This window comes from Macaca nemestrina, chromosome 5 (genome assembly GCF_043159975.1).
Source record: "Macaca nemestrina isolate mMacNem1 chromosome 5, mMacNem.hap1, whole genome shotgun sequence".
NCBI classification, from domain to species: Eukaryota; Metazoa; Chordata; class Mammalia; order Primates; family Cercopithecidae; genus Macaca; species Macaca nemestrina.
The window spans coordinates 11,335,286-11,352,874 of NC_092129.1; the positions used below are offsets into that span (position 1 = coordinate 11,335,286).

A 17,589-nucleotide genomic window follows, 5' to 3' on the forward strand; every position below is an offset into this window, starting at 1 on the left:
TTAAGTCAGTTTGGAATTAATTCATATTAACATAATATGTTCCCTTAACTCTAGCACACGCACCTGTATTGAATCCCCTTCTCATCTGTGGTGGGAGGCTGGTGTGCTCTGTTTTCCTTAATGCTCTGGATAAACAGTCTTAGGAAATAATCACCTGGTCAAGGAGGAAATTGGTTGCTAAATCAAACTTTTAAAAAATGAAAGCAGAGAATTATGGCAATGAACGTTTTAATGATTCTTCTCTTATCGTTCTCCACGAGGCCTCTGTGGGACACGTAAAGGATGTCCTTTCTATCTCCACTGGATTCATCTCTCTTTGAAGAAAGCAAGGCAACCAAGAAGTTGACACACTCCTGGGTTTCTGGAGAGGATAAATGCTCAAGAAAACTCGAACCGTATTTGGATATTAATAAGGACTTTGCTTTGGCAAACAAAACCATGTGAAGGTCCAGGGTTGCCAGACCCAAGAGCTCTGAGCAGTGAGGTCCTGTGGCATGTTTTTATTAATTTTTATTATTTTTATTTTTTTAATGAATAGGGTCTTACTATGTTGCCCAGATTTGTCTTGAACTACTGGGCTCAAGCGATCCTCCCACCGTGGCCTCCCAAAGCACTGGGATGACAAGCATGAGCCCTACACCTGGCCCTGGTCCTGCGGCACATCCCAGCTGCAGGCTTAACCTCATGGAAGAGGAAGGAGAAAACAGCTTTTCCTTGCCCATGGCTAGGTGCACAGCTGTGGCCCCTACTAACACGAGACAGATTAACAAAAGAAAATCATACACATTTACCCATATTTTACAAGATGCTGGAGCCTTTAGAAGAGAAGGCCCAAAGAAACAGGGAAGTCTGAATATTTTTAAGCTTAGGTGGGTGAAGAGTGGACCGTGTGGGGAACTGTGATTGCACAAGCAGGCTATGATCTAATGGCAATAAACCGAGGGAAACTTAGCAAGGTGTGCTTGTTCAGACACTTCTCTGTGTCCTGTGTCTTCAGAGATAAGGATGTTTCTTTCCTCTGCGTGTCTCAAACAGAGGTCCTATTCTGACCTGCTTCAGGAGAGAAGAACAGGGAAGGTGAGAGATCTTTCTGTCTCTGCCTCTTTTCTCAAATACCAAGGTTCTGAATTTTGGGGTGGCATGTCCTAAACCCCATTCACTAACTTGGAAGTCCAGGGCCAAACCAAATACTTTGCACTTAATTTTACATACAGTAATAATACAGCCTTTAAAAATGAATATCTGAGAAGAAGAAAACTTAATACTTAACTGTCTGGGTCTTTTACAAAATGGTTCCCTAGAGCTCTTCAAAATTACACCCGTGAAGTCCGCTGGGTCAGCTCTGTGGGTTTTGTGTTAGACTCATGCTCTGCCTTTTGAAGAACAGAGTCCAGTCCTTTTGTGATTTCTAGAGCTACAGGCTTGGTGTGAAGGCTGGCAGTGAGAGGAAAGTGGAGAGGGAACCACAGGAGGGGCGAGTTAGCCACCCTCATGCCCCCTCCTCCCCCAACAGATGCCGCCTCCTCTCATCACCAGGCTAATTCCAATTTTCTGCCTCAAAGGATATCAGCACAGAGCTATCATTTTGTGGAGAAAATAGAACCAATAAAGATAAATGAATAAAATCAGAACTACACTGATGAAGAAAGCCCAAGGAGAGTTCTAGTCAGCGCTCCTGGAAGCCTCACTCAGCAGGATGACAATAGAAATGGTTTAGAGTTGCCTTCTGCACACTGAACTCACTGAGGGATGTTAGCCCCAGCCCTGCATGAGGAGATAACTGCTGGCTCTACAGTGCACCCGGGGGATATGTCAGGCCCCAGGCTCCTCTCCTGGAGGCAAGAGATAAACCGAAACAGAGCTCAGGGCTGTCCCTGGTGGTGGTGAGAAGAGCACGTTCGCTATGTGGGGAGCTGGGGACATTTACTCTGAAAAGACAAGAGTTGGAGGTAAACAGAAGCTTCAAATATCTGAAATTCTCTGTAGGAAGGTTTTAACTTAATCTACCCGACCCCAAAAGGGAGAATAGTGTCCACATGTGTGGAAAGTTCTGGAAGATGAATCCTGTGTGCTATGAGGAAGATCTTTCCAGCAATCTGTAAAGTCCAACAACAGCCTGGGTTCAGCCAATACTGAAAGCTTTTCCGTGTAACTACTTGGGACAGGTGTTGAGGAATTGAAGTGTCAGATGGCGTTGCCTGCTGTCCTCTAAGCTGCCTTCCCTCTGGGAGGCTCTGCGATCCAGAAGTCTGGGTCAACACAAATCACCTGCCACTGTGCCTGGCAGTTAGGGTTGGAAGTTAGAATGGATGAATCCTACCTACCCCATGGCAAGCCAGGCATCAGGTTCTTAGAGGATGACAGGGCAGAAGCAGTGAGACCCTTCAGCAATGGAACGTAGGCTTTTGGGTCATTTGTTAAGCAGGATGATTTTAGCAATCAATATCTTCTATTGAGGTCAATGCAACCTGCTTGGCTAAGGTGATGTCTACCTGAGACAAAAATGATCGAAATCGATTGTCTCACAATAATGGGTGCTGTCTATCCTCTATGCAGCTGAGATGGAAAAGCAGTGGGACAGAGGGGAGGGTCAGCAGAGCAGCAGAGCCCAGACTGTAACCCGGCCTGGCCCTAATGTATCCATGTCACCTGGGCAAGTTCTAATACCTCTTGTAACAGGGCCATTATCCCTTAGTCAGAGAGCTGAGGGATGAGATCACATAGGACTATTACTGAGCACAGTGGCTTCAATAGTTGGAAGTTATTCATGGAGACACTGTCACCCTCTCTATTTCTCCCTTGTTTTCTTCCTCCATGCACCCCATCTATCCGCCGCATGCCTTGGTCTCCTTCCTCAACTCCCTGCTGCCCACTTGCATCACAACAGGGTGAGCTGGGTGTAGGGCCCTATGTGATCTCATCCCTCAGCTCTCTGACTAAGGGATAATGGCCCTGTTACAAGAGGTATTAGAACTTGCCCAGGTGACATGGATACATTAGGGCCAGGCCGGGTTACAGTCTGGGCTCTGCTGCTCTGCTGACCCTCCCCTCTGTCCCACTGCTTTTCCATCTCAGCTGCATAGAGGATAGACAGCACCCATTATTGTGAGACAATCGATTTCGATCATTTTTGTCTCAGGTAGACATCACCTTAGCCAAGCAGGTTGCATTGACCTCAATAGAAGATATTGATTGCTAAAATCATCCTGCTTAACAAATGACCCAAAAGCCTACGTTCCATTGCTGATGGGTCTCACTGCTTCTGCCCTGTCATCCTCTAAGAACCTGATGCCTGGCTTGCCATGGGGTAGGTAGGATTCATCCATTCTAACTTCCAACCCTAACTGCCCCCTTGTCTTCTTGTGCAGGGGGCCGAGAAAATTAGTCCAGGCACAACTGGCCTTCTTCAGTGCTGCAGAGAGGGTTGTACACTGGGGCAATATTTATTTACATTGCAGAGAAACCTGATAAGAGGTTGAGAAATACTTCTGACATAAATTATAATATATTACCAGGTTATATGGATTAAATGATCAGATTATACTCCAGCCATGCTTCTGAATATGTAAGCACCCCCATAAAATAAGTGACAATTTCCCAAGATACCCGGATTCAAACTGTAGGACGTCTATCCCTCCTTTCTGTGGTTTCTTTCCCTGAGTTGCTCACTGCCCATGTGGCTTCTCCGTAGGGTCTGTCACCTAATGGGATTGATTTTTTGGCAGCTGTGCTGTGACTCATGCATCCATAGAACAATGTTGAATGACTGTGTAAATGCATTGCTGTAAGCGACCTGAGGTCTGGACTTCTCCTTATCTGATTGTTCCCTCTAAGTAATTTGTAGTGAATTTCAACGTTCTTTCCCATTGACCAGCAAAGCTCTTCTGGCCCTTACCTGGTGCCCCTTGCTCATGACGTGAAGATCTGATGTCTTGACATGTCAAGCGAGTCAAACTCAAGTGCATGTGTCTGTAAATTTCTTGTAAGAGGCAGTCAGAAGCATCTCTGGGTCCCTGAAGTGGAGTAAAGTTTGACAACCTCTGTCACTTTTTAACTCTTTAACTTGCCATCCTTCAGCTCTTTGACCGGGAACAGGTGCAGACAGAGCAGCCTTGGCTTCCGGCTCATGCACTCAAGATGCTGGCTGCGAACGGGAAGTCCCTAAACAGATCTGAGCCCCCTTCATTCAGCTCAGAGCAAACGGGGCTGGCAGCAGCCCAGGGCACCATGAAGCAGAGTGCCTCTGTGTGCCCAACACAGCCGCAGTGGAGGTCAATGGATGTCCTTGCCGGCGCCCTGCTTTTTGCTTTTTTAAGGAAATAAGAAGCCTGCAGCTGCAGCAAGGATAAAGACCCCGTGGGTCGCTCCTTTTAGACTATGCTGTTACACCCACTGACGATTCGATAGAAAAAAAGAAGGAGAAGAAGGAAAATTGGGTTAACTTTCTGGTATTTAGTTTACAGATATGTCAGCAGGCCACCTTCTCTACTTGGCAGGAAAACGATGTATTAAGGATCCTTTTGTCCACCAGGAAAGACAAATTTCCTGTGTGCCTTGCATTTAGATGCAGCAACACCATCCTAAAGAGATGCTCCTGACGTGTGAGAGCAAAAAGGGGTGATCCCTTTCTTCCTTATCCTAAGGCTCACGGCCAACACCCCTATAACAAAAGACAGGTTGACAAGAGAAAAGCATGACACATTTATTTGATCACAGTTTTACATGACACAGGAGCCTTCCGAATGAAGACCCAAAGATACAGGGAAAACTGTGGACGGCAGTAGAGAACTGTGGTTGGACAAAAAGGGCAGCAGCTCATGTTCGCAGGCTGAGGGGAAACTCCAGCAAGGCCTGTCTGTTCAGATCCGTCTTGGCCTCTCTGTGCAGTACTCCTTCCTCCAGGCATCGGGGACAGGACCCCTCTGGAATGTGAGTCTGGATTTCTTTACAGCCCACTGTTACACAGAAAGGCAGCAGGGAAGTTACAGTCGTATTTCTAGGCTTTCTGGCTGCCTTTGGAAAAGAAAGAGTCTGGCTTCTACGTGCTGCTTTGGGGAAGAAGGATTCTCCCTTCTGTGGCTTGCCCTGGGGAAGAATGATGGGTGACAGAAGAGACAGGAGGGCAGGAGAAAGTCAGAGAGAGAGACTTTGCTTCTGAGACCTTCACCTCGGGGCATGGATTTCTGAGCCCCAACAGACCCCAACAGAAAAATCCAGGACAAAAAGACGGTGGCTTGGACGCACCTGCCTGCATTTACACTTGACCTGTCTGCGATGTGAACACTTTACTCTTTCCCTCCAGATGGGTTGAGGGGAAGGACACTTCAGGGCTGAAATGCAGGAATACCAGATTGGAGCAAACACTTTTAAACAGCAGAGTTATAAAATCTGGACGACATCAAAACAAGCAGCCCCGGCACGCATCCCAACGGCCCTTGTTGTAGGTTGGAGAATGAGCCCAGCAGTCAGGCCTGCAACCCACTTCGAATCTGGACCAGGGTTCTGACCCAGATCCTGATTCACATCACCCTGGGCCTTGTGGCCAAACATGTGTGTTTTCTCCATAGCCCCTTAAAGAAAAGCTGGTGGTCTGCGTGAGATAGGAGTATATTAAGTTCCTGGCTGCTCGGGGCACTACGGCAAGATGACTGCGCTGTGATATGGGCCAGCACTCAGATTCCCTGCGGTGGGACACAGAGGACGGGTTGTTTGTGCTGCTGGCGTGGAGCACCGACAAGCCTGTGGAGAACCTGTTAACAATAAACACGACAGGCATCCTGGGAGTGAGCTCAGGGCATTTGGGAAGTGCAGAAGGACATGCACCCTCCCTGGAGGGGTGCACCTTTGAAGTCAGCTGGACCAAGGAAAGGCCTGCCCTGAAGGCTGGTCACTTGCAGAGGTAACCTCCCCTCTTTGACTTCTGGCCAGGGTTTGTGCTGAGCTGGCTGCAGCCGCTCTCAGCCTCGCTCCAAGCAGGTCGGGCAGCCTTCGGTCTGCCTGCCTGCAGGATCATGACCACCACCGTGGACGATGCCCTGGAGCATGGAGGGGAGTTCCACTTTTTCCAGAAGCAAATGTTTTTCCTCTTATCTCTGCTCTCGGTTGCCTTCACGCCCATCTACGTGGGCATCGTCTTCCTGGGCTTCACCCCTGACCACCGCTGCCGGAGCCCCGGAGTGGCCGAGTTGAGTCTGCGCTGTGGCTGGAGTCCTGCAGAGGAGCTGAACTACACGGTGCCGGGCCCAGGACCTGGGGGCGAGGCCTCCGCAAGACAGTGCAGGCGCTACGAGGTGGACTGGAACCAGAGCACCCTCAGCTGCGCGGACCCCCTGGCCAGCCTGGACACCAACAGGAGCCGCCTGCCACTGGGCCCCTGCCGGGATGGCTGGTTGTACGAGACGCCTGGCTCCTCCATCGTCACCGAGGTAAGAAAGTGAGCTCAGGGCTCAGATGGAGAAGCAAATGGTGGAGCTGTTCTCACGGAAGCAACCAGCGAAGGCCCGGCTCTTATAAACCCTGCCTGGACATGCTCTTTGGCTTCCATGTATCTTACAAAATTCTAGTTTCCAAATGGAAACGTGCAGCTTCTAACTTGTCTGGAGAATAACTGTTAAAATGTCCTCAGACGCTGACAATAATGATTCTAGCTTGTGCATGTTCCTGCAGTAAGAAACAGGCAAAAGTGTATCAGGACCCCTGGAAATGTTGCCACGATAGGGAATCTTGTGGATTCTCCTCTTTTTCTGGAAGCCTTACCTCCCTCTCTATTCTTCCATCACACAGATGCCCACACACACCCGAAAGCCTGTGGAACTCAGCTGAACTGTGCCTGACTGTGTGATGGGATGTGCTTTTCTCTCGATGCCTATTTTTTCTCTTTAATTTCCTCAGAGTGTTCATATAAAATCATTTAGGGCTGGAGATCATGCTGTGCCACTATTATTTTGTTAAAAACTGCAGATGACATCAAAAGCTATTTGTGAAGCCTCGTTCCAATAAATATACTAGAAAAAAAGACAAAAAAAAATGGAGCTTGCTTTTACTGAAAGCAAAGCAAAATAGGGGAATTAGTTTATGCTGAAAATACTGAGAGAACCAGTTGCCTAGTTTAATTTAAAATGACTGCTTGGATGATGGGAAGATATTCTGTATGAACAGATGGGTAGATAGAGTCTAATTTGAAGGGTCTAAAGTGGTCAGATAGTTACAGGAAACGTGGCCGCTCATGGGCTTCACACCACGTAACTCCCCGAGGCTCTCTCGCATGGCCAATCTCAATCCTTCCTACAGAGACGAGGAAACTGAGGCCCCAAGCAGAGAAAAGTTTTTACCCCAGGCCACACAGTGAGTGACTTAGCAGAGTTAGCCCTAGAAGACAGGTCTCCTGACCTGGTCCAGCACCTGCTCCACCCAACCACCTCCTCTTATTCCAAATAAGAGCAAATGCAGCAGCCTTCAGCAGTCACTCCTAATCCCCTTGTACTAAACAGACAGCAGGGAGATGTTAAATGGCCTGACCTCCTGGTACCTGCATTGTATCACGTCCACACACCTATCTGCATGTGCATTGAAATCAGAAAGAAAAAAATAAATTTGTCTATAAGTAGAGTAATTACCCAATTTCAGCTGATTTAGCCAATGCTATAGTTTTAGCTTAATGACAAATTGCCAGATGGAAGAGCAAGCCTTTTTGTTGTGTAAAGAAAACTGAGGCTGGGCATAGTGTCTCATGCCTATAATGCCAGCATTCTGGGAGGCTGAGGTGTGAGGATCACTTGAGCCCAGGAGGTCGAGGCTGCAGTGAGCCATGATCACCACTGTACTCCAGCATGGGTGACAGAGCAAGACCCTGTCTCACCAAAAAAAAAAAAAAAAAAAAGAGAGAGAGAAGAAGAAGAAGAAAATTGACATGATCAAGAAACAGTGGCTTATTGCCACTTAATTACACAGTTCAATTCAAGGAATATTTAATGAGTACCCTAGCTGAGTTATGTACAACAGAATCCTAATGGGATTTCATTTCCTTTCTCTCCCAACTTGGAACACATCTCCCCTGCTGGCAGTTTAACCTGGTATGTGCCAACTCCTGGATGTTGGACCTATTCCAGTCATCGGTGAATGTAGGATTCTTTATCGGTTCTATGAGCATCGGCTACATAGCAGACAGGTAGGTTGAATCACCTGTGGTGGAATTTAAACAATCCCAAAGGTTTGGAGAACATTCGTATGCACCTGCCCCTGCTTGCATCCCATCCTTCCCAGGCACACAGACCACAGTCTTCTGGCCTTCCTGCTGGTGTTTTTACAATCTTAAATTTCTTCTGCCGCTTGGATAACCATGACCAATGTCTTTATTTTCAAATTATCCGGGGTCATAGACAGATGTTTCAACATTACACAGCAAGTCTTGCATGTGGGCTATGCAGAAGCTTAAAGTCCGAAGGGAGAGTAACAGATGATCTCATCCCTTTTGTAATTCCCAATTCGTTTTTTTGGCCTCATCACCATCCACCTAGCCATCAGCCTTCAGGACCTCTGAGCTCAATCCTATCCTCTGCTTGTCTCACATATGCTGGGAGCCCCCAGCACCAGGCCTGATGTAGAATCTCCCTAATACCCGTGGGATTGCAAGAGTCCTGAATTGGGTTCTTGGGGCCACATGTGACTATATGTGTGGAACCTATAACTTAAAGAAAGGGAAACAGGGTCTGTCTTCAACAAGAGGGGTAAATGTCCACCTCTGCAATGTCATTGTCCCTGGAGAGATGACAAGAGGCCTCTCTGATGAGTCTGTGTCTTCAGCATGGCAGTGTTTGTACGAATCAAGCTATTGCCGTAGCTCTTACTTATCCAGCATTTTGGAATCCCACACTCACTGTCCTGCAAGTTTCTTACAACACGCAGCTTTGTTCTCTTGATGACCAATGAGACATTTTTAGAAGTCCTCAAAAGGAAAAGGAACCAAAAAGTTTGCTTCACAGTTGATAAGCACTTTAGATAACTTGGCCATCAGGGCTAATTATTTAATATTCATGACACTGTTTATTGAGTGTTTTCCGGGACCAGGCACTGTGTTCAATATTGTGAGTGATAGTATTCCTCTTAATCAGCAATCACCTAGTGAGATAGTGATACATACATATTATTATATATAACACACAAACATATAATTATATCTAGATATAAATACAGAATTATGAATTTACATGTAAAATATAAATATAAAACTGAAATAAATGGTAAAGTAAGTGTATTTTATGCTTGTTGCCCTTCCATGCCACCCCCAACTACATCTATGATATAATCCAAACCTAAGTATAATGTTAAATGCAAGTGGAACATTTTCTCTGATTGTATTATATTGTTAGGCTGAATTAAAACTTGCAAATGTGTTAAAGATTAATGATGATGGCTTAATATATCACACCCCCAAGGCACATGCACTTCACAGGGGCCAAGGGCCTACCTGGCAGCAGAAGAGAAGAGGGATAAAAGCGGAGGAGCAGGCCACGTGCACCTCATCCATCACCCACGGTTATTAATTGTCTTCTCAGCTGCCCTGGCAAGGCTCTTCCTGGGGCTTTCTGCGAGAGGCTTGCAAGGTGAAAGGGAAGGTCATTTGTTTTTATTTTTATTGCCACAGAATTGAGGATGATTCTTTAAAGATGACCCATTAAGTCAGGAGAGACACATTAACAAGGGGAGGTCCGGAGTCCATCGCACCCCTGGGCAGCTCTGGCCCTGCAGGCGTTTGCTCTCTGCACTCGCTCCTCCACCATCAGGTAGAGGTGCTAACACTCATTCCCTGGCAGGCTGTGAGTAAACAGGTGACTCAATCTTTAACCCTTGCTCAGTGGGTTAAGAAATTAGTTAATTATTCTTGTCCCACTCAACAAGTAGGAGATTGGTGATAAATCCCTACTGACAGTGCATTCCTGAGTTATAAGCCCTGGTCAATTATCCACCTTCTTAGATGATCTCATTATTTTGTACCTATTGTTGAAATCTCCTCTGTCAAGGTAAATACTCGTTATTCTTCCCCCAGAGGCCGTCTCCATGCCTTGACTTCTTTTTCTTACACCGCCTTAAGCTTGGCTGGTCATTGGCCTTCTTCTGTTCTGTGCCTGCCTGCAGGAGTGAGAAGCCTAGCCTTAAGCAATGAGAAAGCTATTAGGTTTTTGTATAGTTAATGCCTACAATTTTCAGATTTTATCCAATGGGACAAGAATGTCATGGATCCCCAGTGTATTCACAGATTAAGCCAACATTAAAACACATTGTCTTCCATGAATAATTAAAAAAAACCAGTAAGGCATTATGAAAAGATTGTAAGTAAGACTAATATACCTATAACTTCCTAACCCATGATTTTGAGTATCACCTGAGACAGAAAAGCAATTCCTCACCAATTCCATGTTGTTTTTATTCTCATGAGCAATAATTATAAGTGCTATTTTTTTATTTTTTATTTTTATTTTTTGAGACAGAGTCTTGCTCTGTCACCCAGGCTGGAGTGCAGTGGTGCAATCTCAGCTCACTGCAACCTCTGCCTCCTGGGTTCAAGCAATTCTCCTGCCTCAGGCTCCCGAGTAGCTGGGATTGCAGGTGCCTACCACCACGCCCAGCTAATTTTTGTAGTAGAGACAGGGTTTCACCATGTTGGCCAGGTTGATCTCGAACTCCTGACCTTAGGTGATCTGCCCACCTCAGCCTCCCAAAGTGCTGGGATTACATGCATGAGCACTGCGCCTGGCCATAAGTGCTGTATTTAGTGTGGCATGCTTGTAAATGCTTAACAACGGTCATCTGGGAGGGAAAGTCCCAGTTTGTAGTGCTTATTGATTTCTCTGGTGTAAATATACCCACTGTGGTTCACTTAAGCCTACAAAAATGACATCATGGGAGACAGAGTTGGCTAGAAGTGTGCACCATTACACAGCATTTCCACCATGCAGATACAGTAGATGTAAATAACCTCACAAGCATAGATGGCCGAATATAGTAAAATCATTGGAAAGTGATGTTTTGCATATTACACTTGTTTTCAATATAATTTAATTATAAATGTATATAATTTAATTTTTAATAATGATTATGCTGACAATTAGCTTGCAAATTTTCCAGAAGTCTGATCATTAGCTCTCAAGAGCCAGCACCTTACTTTTATATGTTGTGATGGAACTAGATCAAAGTGAGCTAGGAGGAGAGACTCTGGAGGCATGGCTTGGACACCAGACCAAATTGAGGACTAGCTAAAACAGATCCCAGGCAGGAGCAGCTTTGCATAGACATGCCCACCAGTGTACCATGTCAGTTTACTATTGTCATGGCAACATGGCAATCACTATCCCCTTTTAATGGCAATGACTTTACCACCCAGAAGTTACCACCCTTTTCCTAGAAATTTCTGTATAAGCCATCCCTTAATTTGCATATAATTAAAAGTGGATTGCATATAACTAAATTTATAATTTAAACTATAATTAAAATTTATAATGTAAATTAATTTGCATATAATTAAAAATAAATATGAGTACAGAATAGCCTCCTCTGAGCTGCTATTCCAGGCACACTGCCTATGGAATATCCCTGCTTCACAAGGAGCAGAGGTGCTGCTGCTATACATTGCAGCTTCAATAAAAATTGCTATTTAACAACACAAGCTTGCCCTTTAATTCTTTCCTGGGCAAATCCAAGAACCCTCCCGGGCTAAGCCCCAATTTTGGTGGCTGCCTGTCCTGCATGGAAAGCAGAATTAAAGTCCCAGTGGGTTGCAGTCAAACTTAGCCAACTATATGTGATCTTCCAAAACAAGTTCACCACTGATTACTGTGTGCCAGTCACTTTATTGGGCATCCTCATTTGTTATATTTCATTTAGGATCACAAGATTTTTTAAAGTAGATTTCATGATCCATAATTTACAATGGGTGAAGAAACTGAGGCTCCGTGTAATTAATGCACTGCTTCCCAAATGTTAAGGTGCATATAAATCTCCTGGGGATCTTGCTAAAATTCAGATTCTGATCCAGCAGATCTGGGTGGGCCTGAAATTCTGTATTTCTAACCAGCCCCCAGGTGATGCTGTTCCCAAGCCCATGCTAATAGTCCTCAGCCACGTTCTGAGTAGCAAGTAGCTAAAAGACTTACCAAGCCAGCAGTATGGGGAGTCCACCCTTCCTCTCCTGTTTCATCTGATTGTTTTTCGTTTAACCATTTAAATAGCCCTGCTGAGGGGTAGGAGGAGTCTCAAATCTCTATCCCAGATTCCCCAAATTTATTCTAGCCATGCCTTACTGTTGTTTTAAGTAGCATTGCTTCCCTATGTGGAACATGTTCCCAGTGAAGTTTTTCCACATCATGGATATGATTTTCTGGCTCTGAGTTTCAAATGATGAATATTCCCTCTCATCACCTAAAAGATTTTGTCTATCTACATGGAGCACTACTGTGGTATTCTATTGTGTGCCTGGAGCAGTTTTGGAAGTTGAAGTACCACCATTTGAGTCAATGTTTATAGATTATATACTCTTTGAGGGTAAAGGAAGGGGTTTGGGTAGGAGAATGTGGGAAGAAAAGCTAAAAAATTAAGTTGAGATGTGACTTTGGAAGGCTTTGAATTAGAGGCCAAGAGGTTGTATATTTACAGTGGGGAACCATTGACTGAGAATTAAGAAATTACATGGTTACCTAGGTGATGGGTTGATAGGCACACCAAACCACCATGGCACACATTTACCTATGTAACAAACCTGCACATCCTGCACATGTACCCCAGAACTAAAAATAAAAATTTTTTAAAAACGAAATTACATGGTCAAGACAGAGTTTTAAGACTTATGAAATTTACTAGTTAACACTAATTACCAATGTGACTGCTTAACCTTTAAATTTCATATTTAAAATGTTACTGTTCCAAAATAATTATTAATAATGTGGATTATTTTGAAATGGTTAGTATTTGACACCTTCACTAGAATATAGTTGCATAATAATAAAGGCATCCATTAAACAATGTTTATCCACCATTAAAATGAGCAATCCTAATAACAAAAAGCTGTCCTTCCAATTGAAGTGGAAAGATTAAACAAACATTGTTTTCTATGAAGAATTTTTTAAAATATCCACTAAGGGGATTAGGGTGTCTTTTACAAGAAAACTAGGACATGGTGAAAATAACAGTACGGGGCCCCAAGTCAACTCTCTGAGCTGAGCCAGCTTTGCAAACAGAAGGAAGAAAGGAAGGAAGGGGTCAGAGGCAGGCTATGTGCCAAGCTCCTTACCTGTAACATCTCACTTAATCCTCTTTTCAGCTGGGTCAGATGGGTCTTTTCCAGATGAAGACATTGAACATGGTTGAATAGGTTGCCCAACATCATAGTAAGTAGGAAGGTCATGATTAAACCCAGGTTGCCAATTGTTTTCCTCTATTCTATGTACTGGGACAACTTTCCAAATCCCTAAACTGAAGAAACCTACATCTCCCAAATCTGATGTGTGGAACCTGTCTTCCCAGTGTGCTCCAAACAGAGGCCGTCATAGGATAGTAACATGTGTGGCACCAAAGACCATTTTCACAAAGCCTAAAAGCAGTGTTGAAAAAGAAAGGGGGGAAATACTGAACACTGAATTTTGTTTTCAAAGCAAAAACATTCTTGGGTGGATAATTGGTTGAAACTGTTAGTGCAAAGGCCGCAGCTCACATGATGATGTAAGACCTAGATAGGACCATAGGATATTCAGCACGGGATGGCCTGGAAGAATTACTCTTTCCCTGAATACCTACCACAGTGTGGGACTGAGAAAGTACTTGAACCTGGGGTGAATGGGGCTTATCCTGCTGAAAACTTACACATAGTGTCCGGATGAAAAGTGCTACATGGACCTGGAGTCACAGATTCCCTTTGTGGCTATCAGTCTGTGCCTCCTGAATTCACAAAATTAACTTCTGATTTTGTTTAGATTTCCATAACTTCCATGCATTTTCATGGAATCTTCGCAAATCAAAATTAATTTGATTCCCTCTCTTTGTTTTTCTTCCTGCAGGTTTGGCCGTAAGCTCTGCCTCCTAACTACAATCCTCATAAATGCTGCATCTGGAGTTCTCATGGCCATTTCCCCAACCTATACATGGATGTTAATTTTTCGCTTAATCCAAGGACTGGTCAGCAAAGCAAGCTGGTTAATAGGCTTCATCCTAAGTAAGAATGTTTGTGCTTGCAGCTGTGAGAACAAAGCCTCCTCGCTGCCAAAATAGAGTCAGGTGCGGGGGTGGCATGCAGAAAAAGGGACATAGCTTCAAGACAATATTGCGAGTTTTTTTTATTTCTATATCAAAAGAATTTCTAAAAGCATATCAACTCATTCAGCATTCTTCCTTATAAAGAGAAAAATGAAGGCCGAAAGGGTAAACATAATGACACCCAGATTCTTATATAACTTTTTTGGAATTTTTGTTTTCTGTACCCTGGAGTATTGGGTAGAAAGAAAATCCATCCAACCAGACCTATTCATAAATAAGATTCAATGATGAGAGACATAGTCAATTTATAAAGGACTTTAATACTTTGCAAAAATCTATTCTAGTAAACTACAATTACCCTCAACTTACACACAAGGAAACTGAAAACACAAGTACTGTAGTCAACCCGGGTTACTCAGCCAGCCATTTATAGGACCAGGAATATAACTTATATCCTATTCCTTAGTAGCCAGAGTTACAGTTAAGTTCCATATACTATAAGAGAATATTTGACTTCTAACAGCATAGCATCTTTATAGCAATATTCTCACTATGGCTGATACCAATGGGTTGAACCACCAGCTTGTAAAATTCCCTAGCATGTAAAACCAGTTCCTGCAACCCAGCACTAGCTGATTCCAGCCCTCTGCTAAGGTACCAAGCCATTTATGCAAATAAACAAATAGGACTTGCAAGATAAATGTTAAACCCATGAAAAAGAACAAGTTATACTCAGGTGTTCATTTAAATAAAAATCATCAACAGTCTAAATTTAATGTTTGATTTATTTGTTCAGGTCTTGAGTTACTACTCTAGGTCAAAATCTTGCATGTATCTGAAATACAATTGCATCATCGAAATTATAAATCAAATGTGTTTGCTTATGTTGGCAGGCCTTTCATCTTATCTCCAATGGGACTGTTAGATTTATTAATTAGTAAAATAGCAATAGTTATAACAAAATAAAAACCAAAAAACACTTTAAAATATTCAGAGAGTTGTATAGAATATTCTCAAATTTGTCTATATTTTTGAGGTTGGCGTTCTAGTTTCCTGATAGCTGGACAGCCAACTCATTATTGTATTGAATTACACTAACCATTTGAATTATCTCTGCAGTTACAGAATTTGTTGGGCGGAGCTATCGGAGAACAGTGGGGATTTTTTACCAAGCTGCCTTTACAGTTGGGCTCCTGATGCTAGCTGGTGTGGCTTACGCACTTCCTCACTGGAGGTGGTTGCAGTTCACAGTTACTCTGCCCAACTTCTGCTTCTTGCTCTATTACTGGTAAGTCCATTTGGAATAAAAAGGAAAGAAATCAAAGTATTTTATTTTGCTAAAAAGGTTACCTTCCTTAATGCACACTGTCTTTCTGATTCTGAGATTGCTTTCACTCTCCAGACCCATTTCACAAAGAGCCCAATTCCATGTTTCAGGAATAAAAATCATCAGCTTCACCTGTCTCTCCCTCTGTAAATCAAATGTCCTTTCTCTTTGGGCTTAAAGTTTTTATGACCTGGATCTTACATTTCCACATGATTTATCTGGTGTTTAAATTCGCTTCTGGCAGCTGTGGTACAATTTGGGCAGTAGGCCCTTTGAAGAGACTGAAAATATCACTAGTACGATTCTCTCCCTCCTCAGAGGAAACTTTAGGGTGGAGAAAGCAGAGCATGGCACTTGTGTCACCATTTCCCAATACTAATGCTCAAGGCAGACATCTCCAGTGAATCACAGTGTTCCTCATCCCAGATAAGGCCAACACGACACTCCAGACAGAGCATACCAATCAATCAGAGTTACCCAGGCAAGTAAAATATATTTGTCATCTCTGCCCAAGGGAAACGCATGGGAAATAACAGAAACTATTAGAAACCCCTAACGTGAGAGTATGTGAAATAAAGCAAAGGAGATACTGGATTATCAGACCAAATCTCTCTCCCATGCCACAACCCATTTATGTAGTTCCTCCTGGATTTACCTACTTGTTCTTCCCATGGCTGTCTTGTCTGAGAATTAAACATCTCAACTCTTTCCAGGATGCCTGTTTCTTATCCAAAAGCCAATAAAACTCTCTGTCTTACCAGCTCAGACTGCAGTGACAAAATGCCATGGACCGGGTATTTAAAAACATATTGCCCATAGTTCTGGAGGCTGGGAAGTCTAAGATTCAGGTGCTGGCAGATTTGTTCCTAATGGGAGCCCACTTCCTGGCTTGCAGACATCCCACTTGTGGGCCCCCACATGGTGGAGAAAAAATAACACTCTAGTCTTTCTTCCTCTTCTTATAAGGACATCTGGGGGCCCCACTCTCCAGACCTCAGCTGAACTTAATTACCTCCCAAAGGCCCAACTCCAAATTGCACACTGTGGGTGAGGGCATTAGTGCATGAACTTCAGGGTGGACAGAGACATTCAGTCCATTACACCCTGAGAGTGACCCTTCCTGCTCTCTCCATTACACTTCCACAAAAACATCCATTCCAAATTCCTTTTAAGCCCTGCCTCTCAGAGCAGCTTCTCTCCCAGAGTGGTGATCCCAACTGGGGCCTTCCTACATTTACACCGTAACTGCCACAACAGCGGCCCTATCGCCTCCTTTCTCCAGTTTCTCCTCCCCCTGAACCTCCACCCTGAACTCATTCACCCTGAACTCAGCTGCTCAGAGTTCCCTCCAGACACAGGGTCAATGGTTCTAGTCTTGCTCAAAAACCTGCAAGAGCTCCCCAAGCCCTGCTACATCAAGCTCAGACTATAAAGTCTGGCTTTTCAGTTATCTCACCATCTGACCTCAAATGCTTATCTCATTCCTTTGGGAAATTGAGGATAATACATATACATACTTGCTCCCCATCCCTACAATGGTTTGCATACTCCAGCATCTAGTCCTTGACCCCTCTGCCAGTTCTCAGGCCTTTGCAAAGCCCAGGACCACCCTGAGGGACCTGCCTCTCCTCCTTGCAACAGGAGCTGGATGTTCAGTGGCACCCTGCTTTGCAGCTTGCTTCCTGTGTTTCTGCTTAGAAATCCCTGAGGAGGGATTTAGCATTTGAGGGAGGAAAGAATCACATATGCCCCTACACGAGTATTATTTTCTTTGGAGATCCAACTGTATTAACATCCTCAGAGAAATCTGATTATTAAAAAATGGGGGATGGGGTAAGGAGGATTCAGTAAGATTTGCCCTCTGCTCACCTTGTACCCTAGGTGCATACCTGAGTCTCCCAGGTGGCTGATCTCCCAGAATAAGAATGCTGAAGCCATGAGAATCTTTAAGCACATCGCAAAGAAAAATGGAAAATCTCTACCTGCCTCCCTTCAGGTGAGCCAGGGCCTTAGGTATCAAA

The 17,589-nt window shown here is 44.2% G+C and overlaps 1 protein-coding gene across 2 annotated transcripts in view; it reads left to right on the forward strand.

Moving 5' to 3' along the window:
• The first annotated feature begins 4,327 nt into the window (after positions 1 to 4,327).
• LOC105492008 (solute carrier family 22 member 2) overlaps positions 4,328 to 17,589 on the forward strand; it is a 45,447-nt gene continuing 32,185 nt past the window's right edge. Inside the window, exons 1-5 of one of the 2 annotated variants that reach the window (XM_011758834.3) lie at positions 4,328 to 6,425; positions 8,064 to 8,167; positions 14,046 to 14,200; positions 15,361 to 15,529; positions 17,450 to 17,564. In XM_011758834.3, coding sequence (XP_011757136.2) covers positions 6,012 to 6,425; positions 8,064 to 8,167; positions 14,046 to 14,200; positions 15,361 to 15,529; positions 17,450 to 17,564 — 957 coding nt within the window. In that variant the 5' untranslated portion in view covers positions 4,328 to 6,011. The remainder of the gene's footprint in view (positions 6,426 to 8,063; positions 8,168 to 14,045; positions 14,201 to 15,360; positions 15,530 to 17,449; positions 17,565 to 17,589) is intronic. The other variant, XM_011758833.3, reaches the window with a different exon arrangement.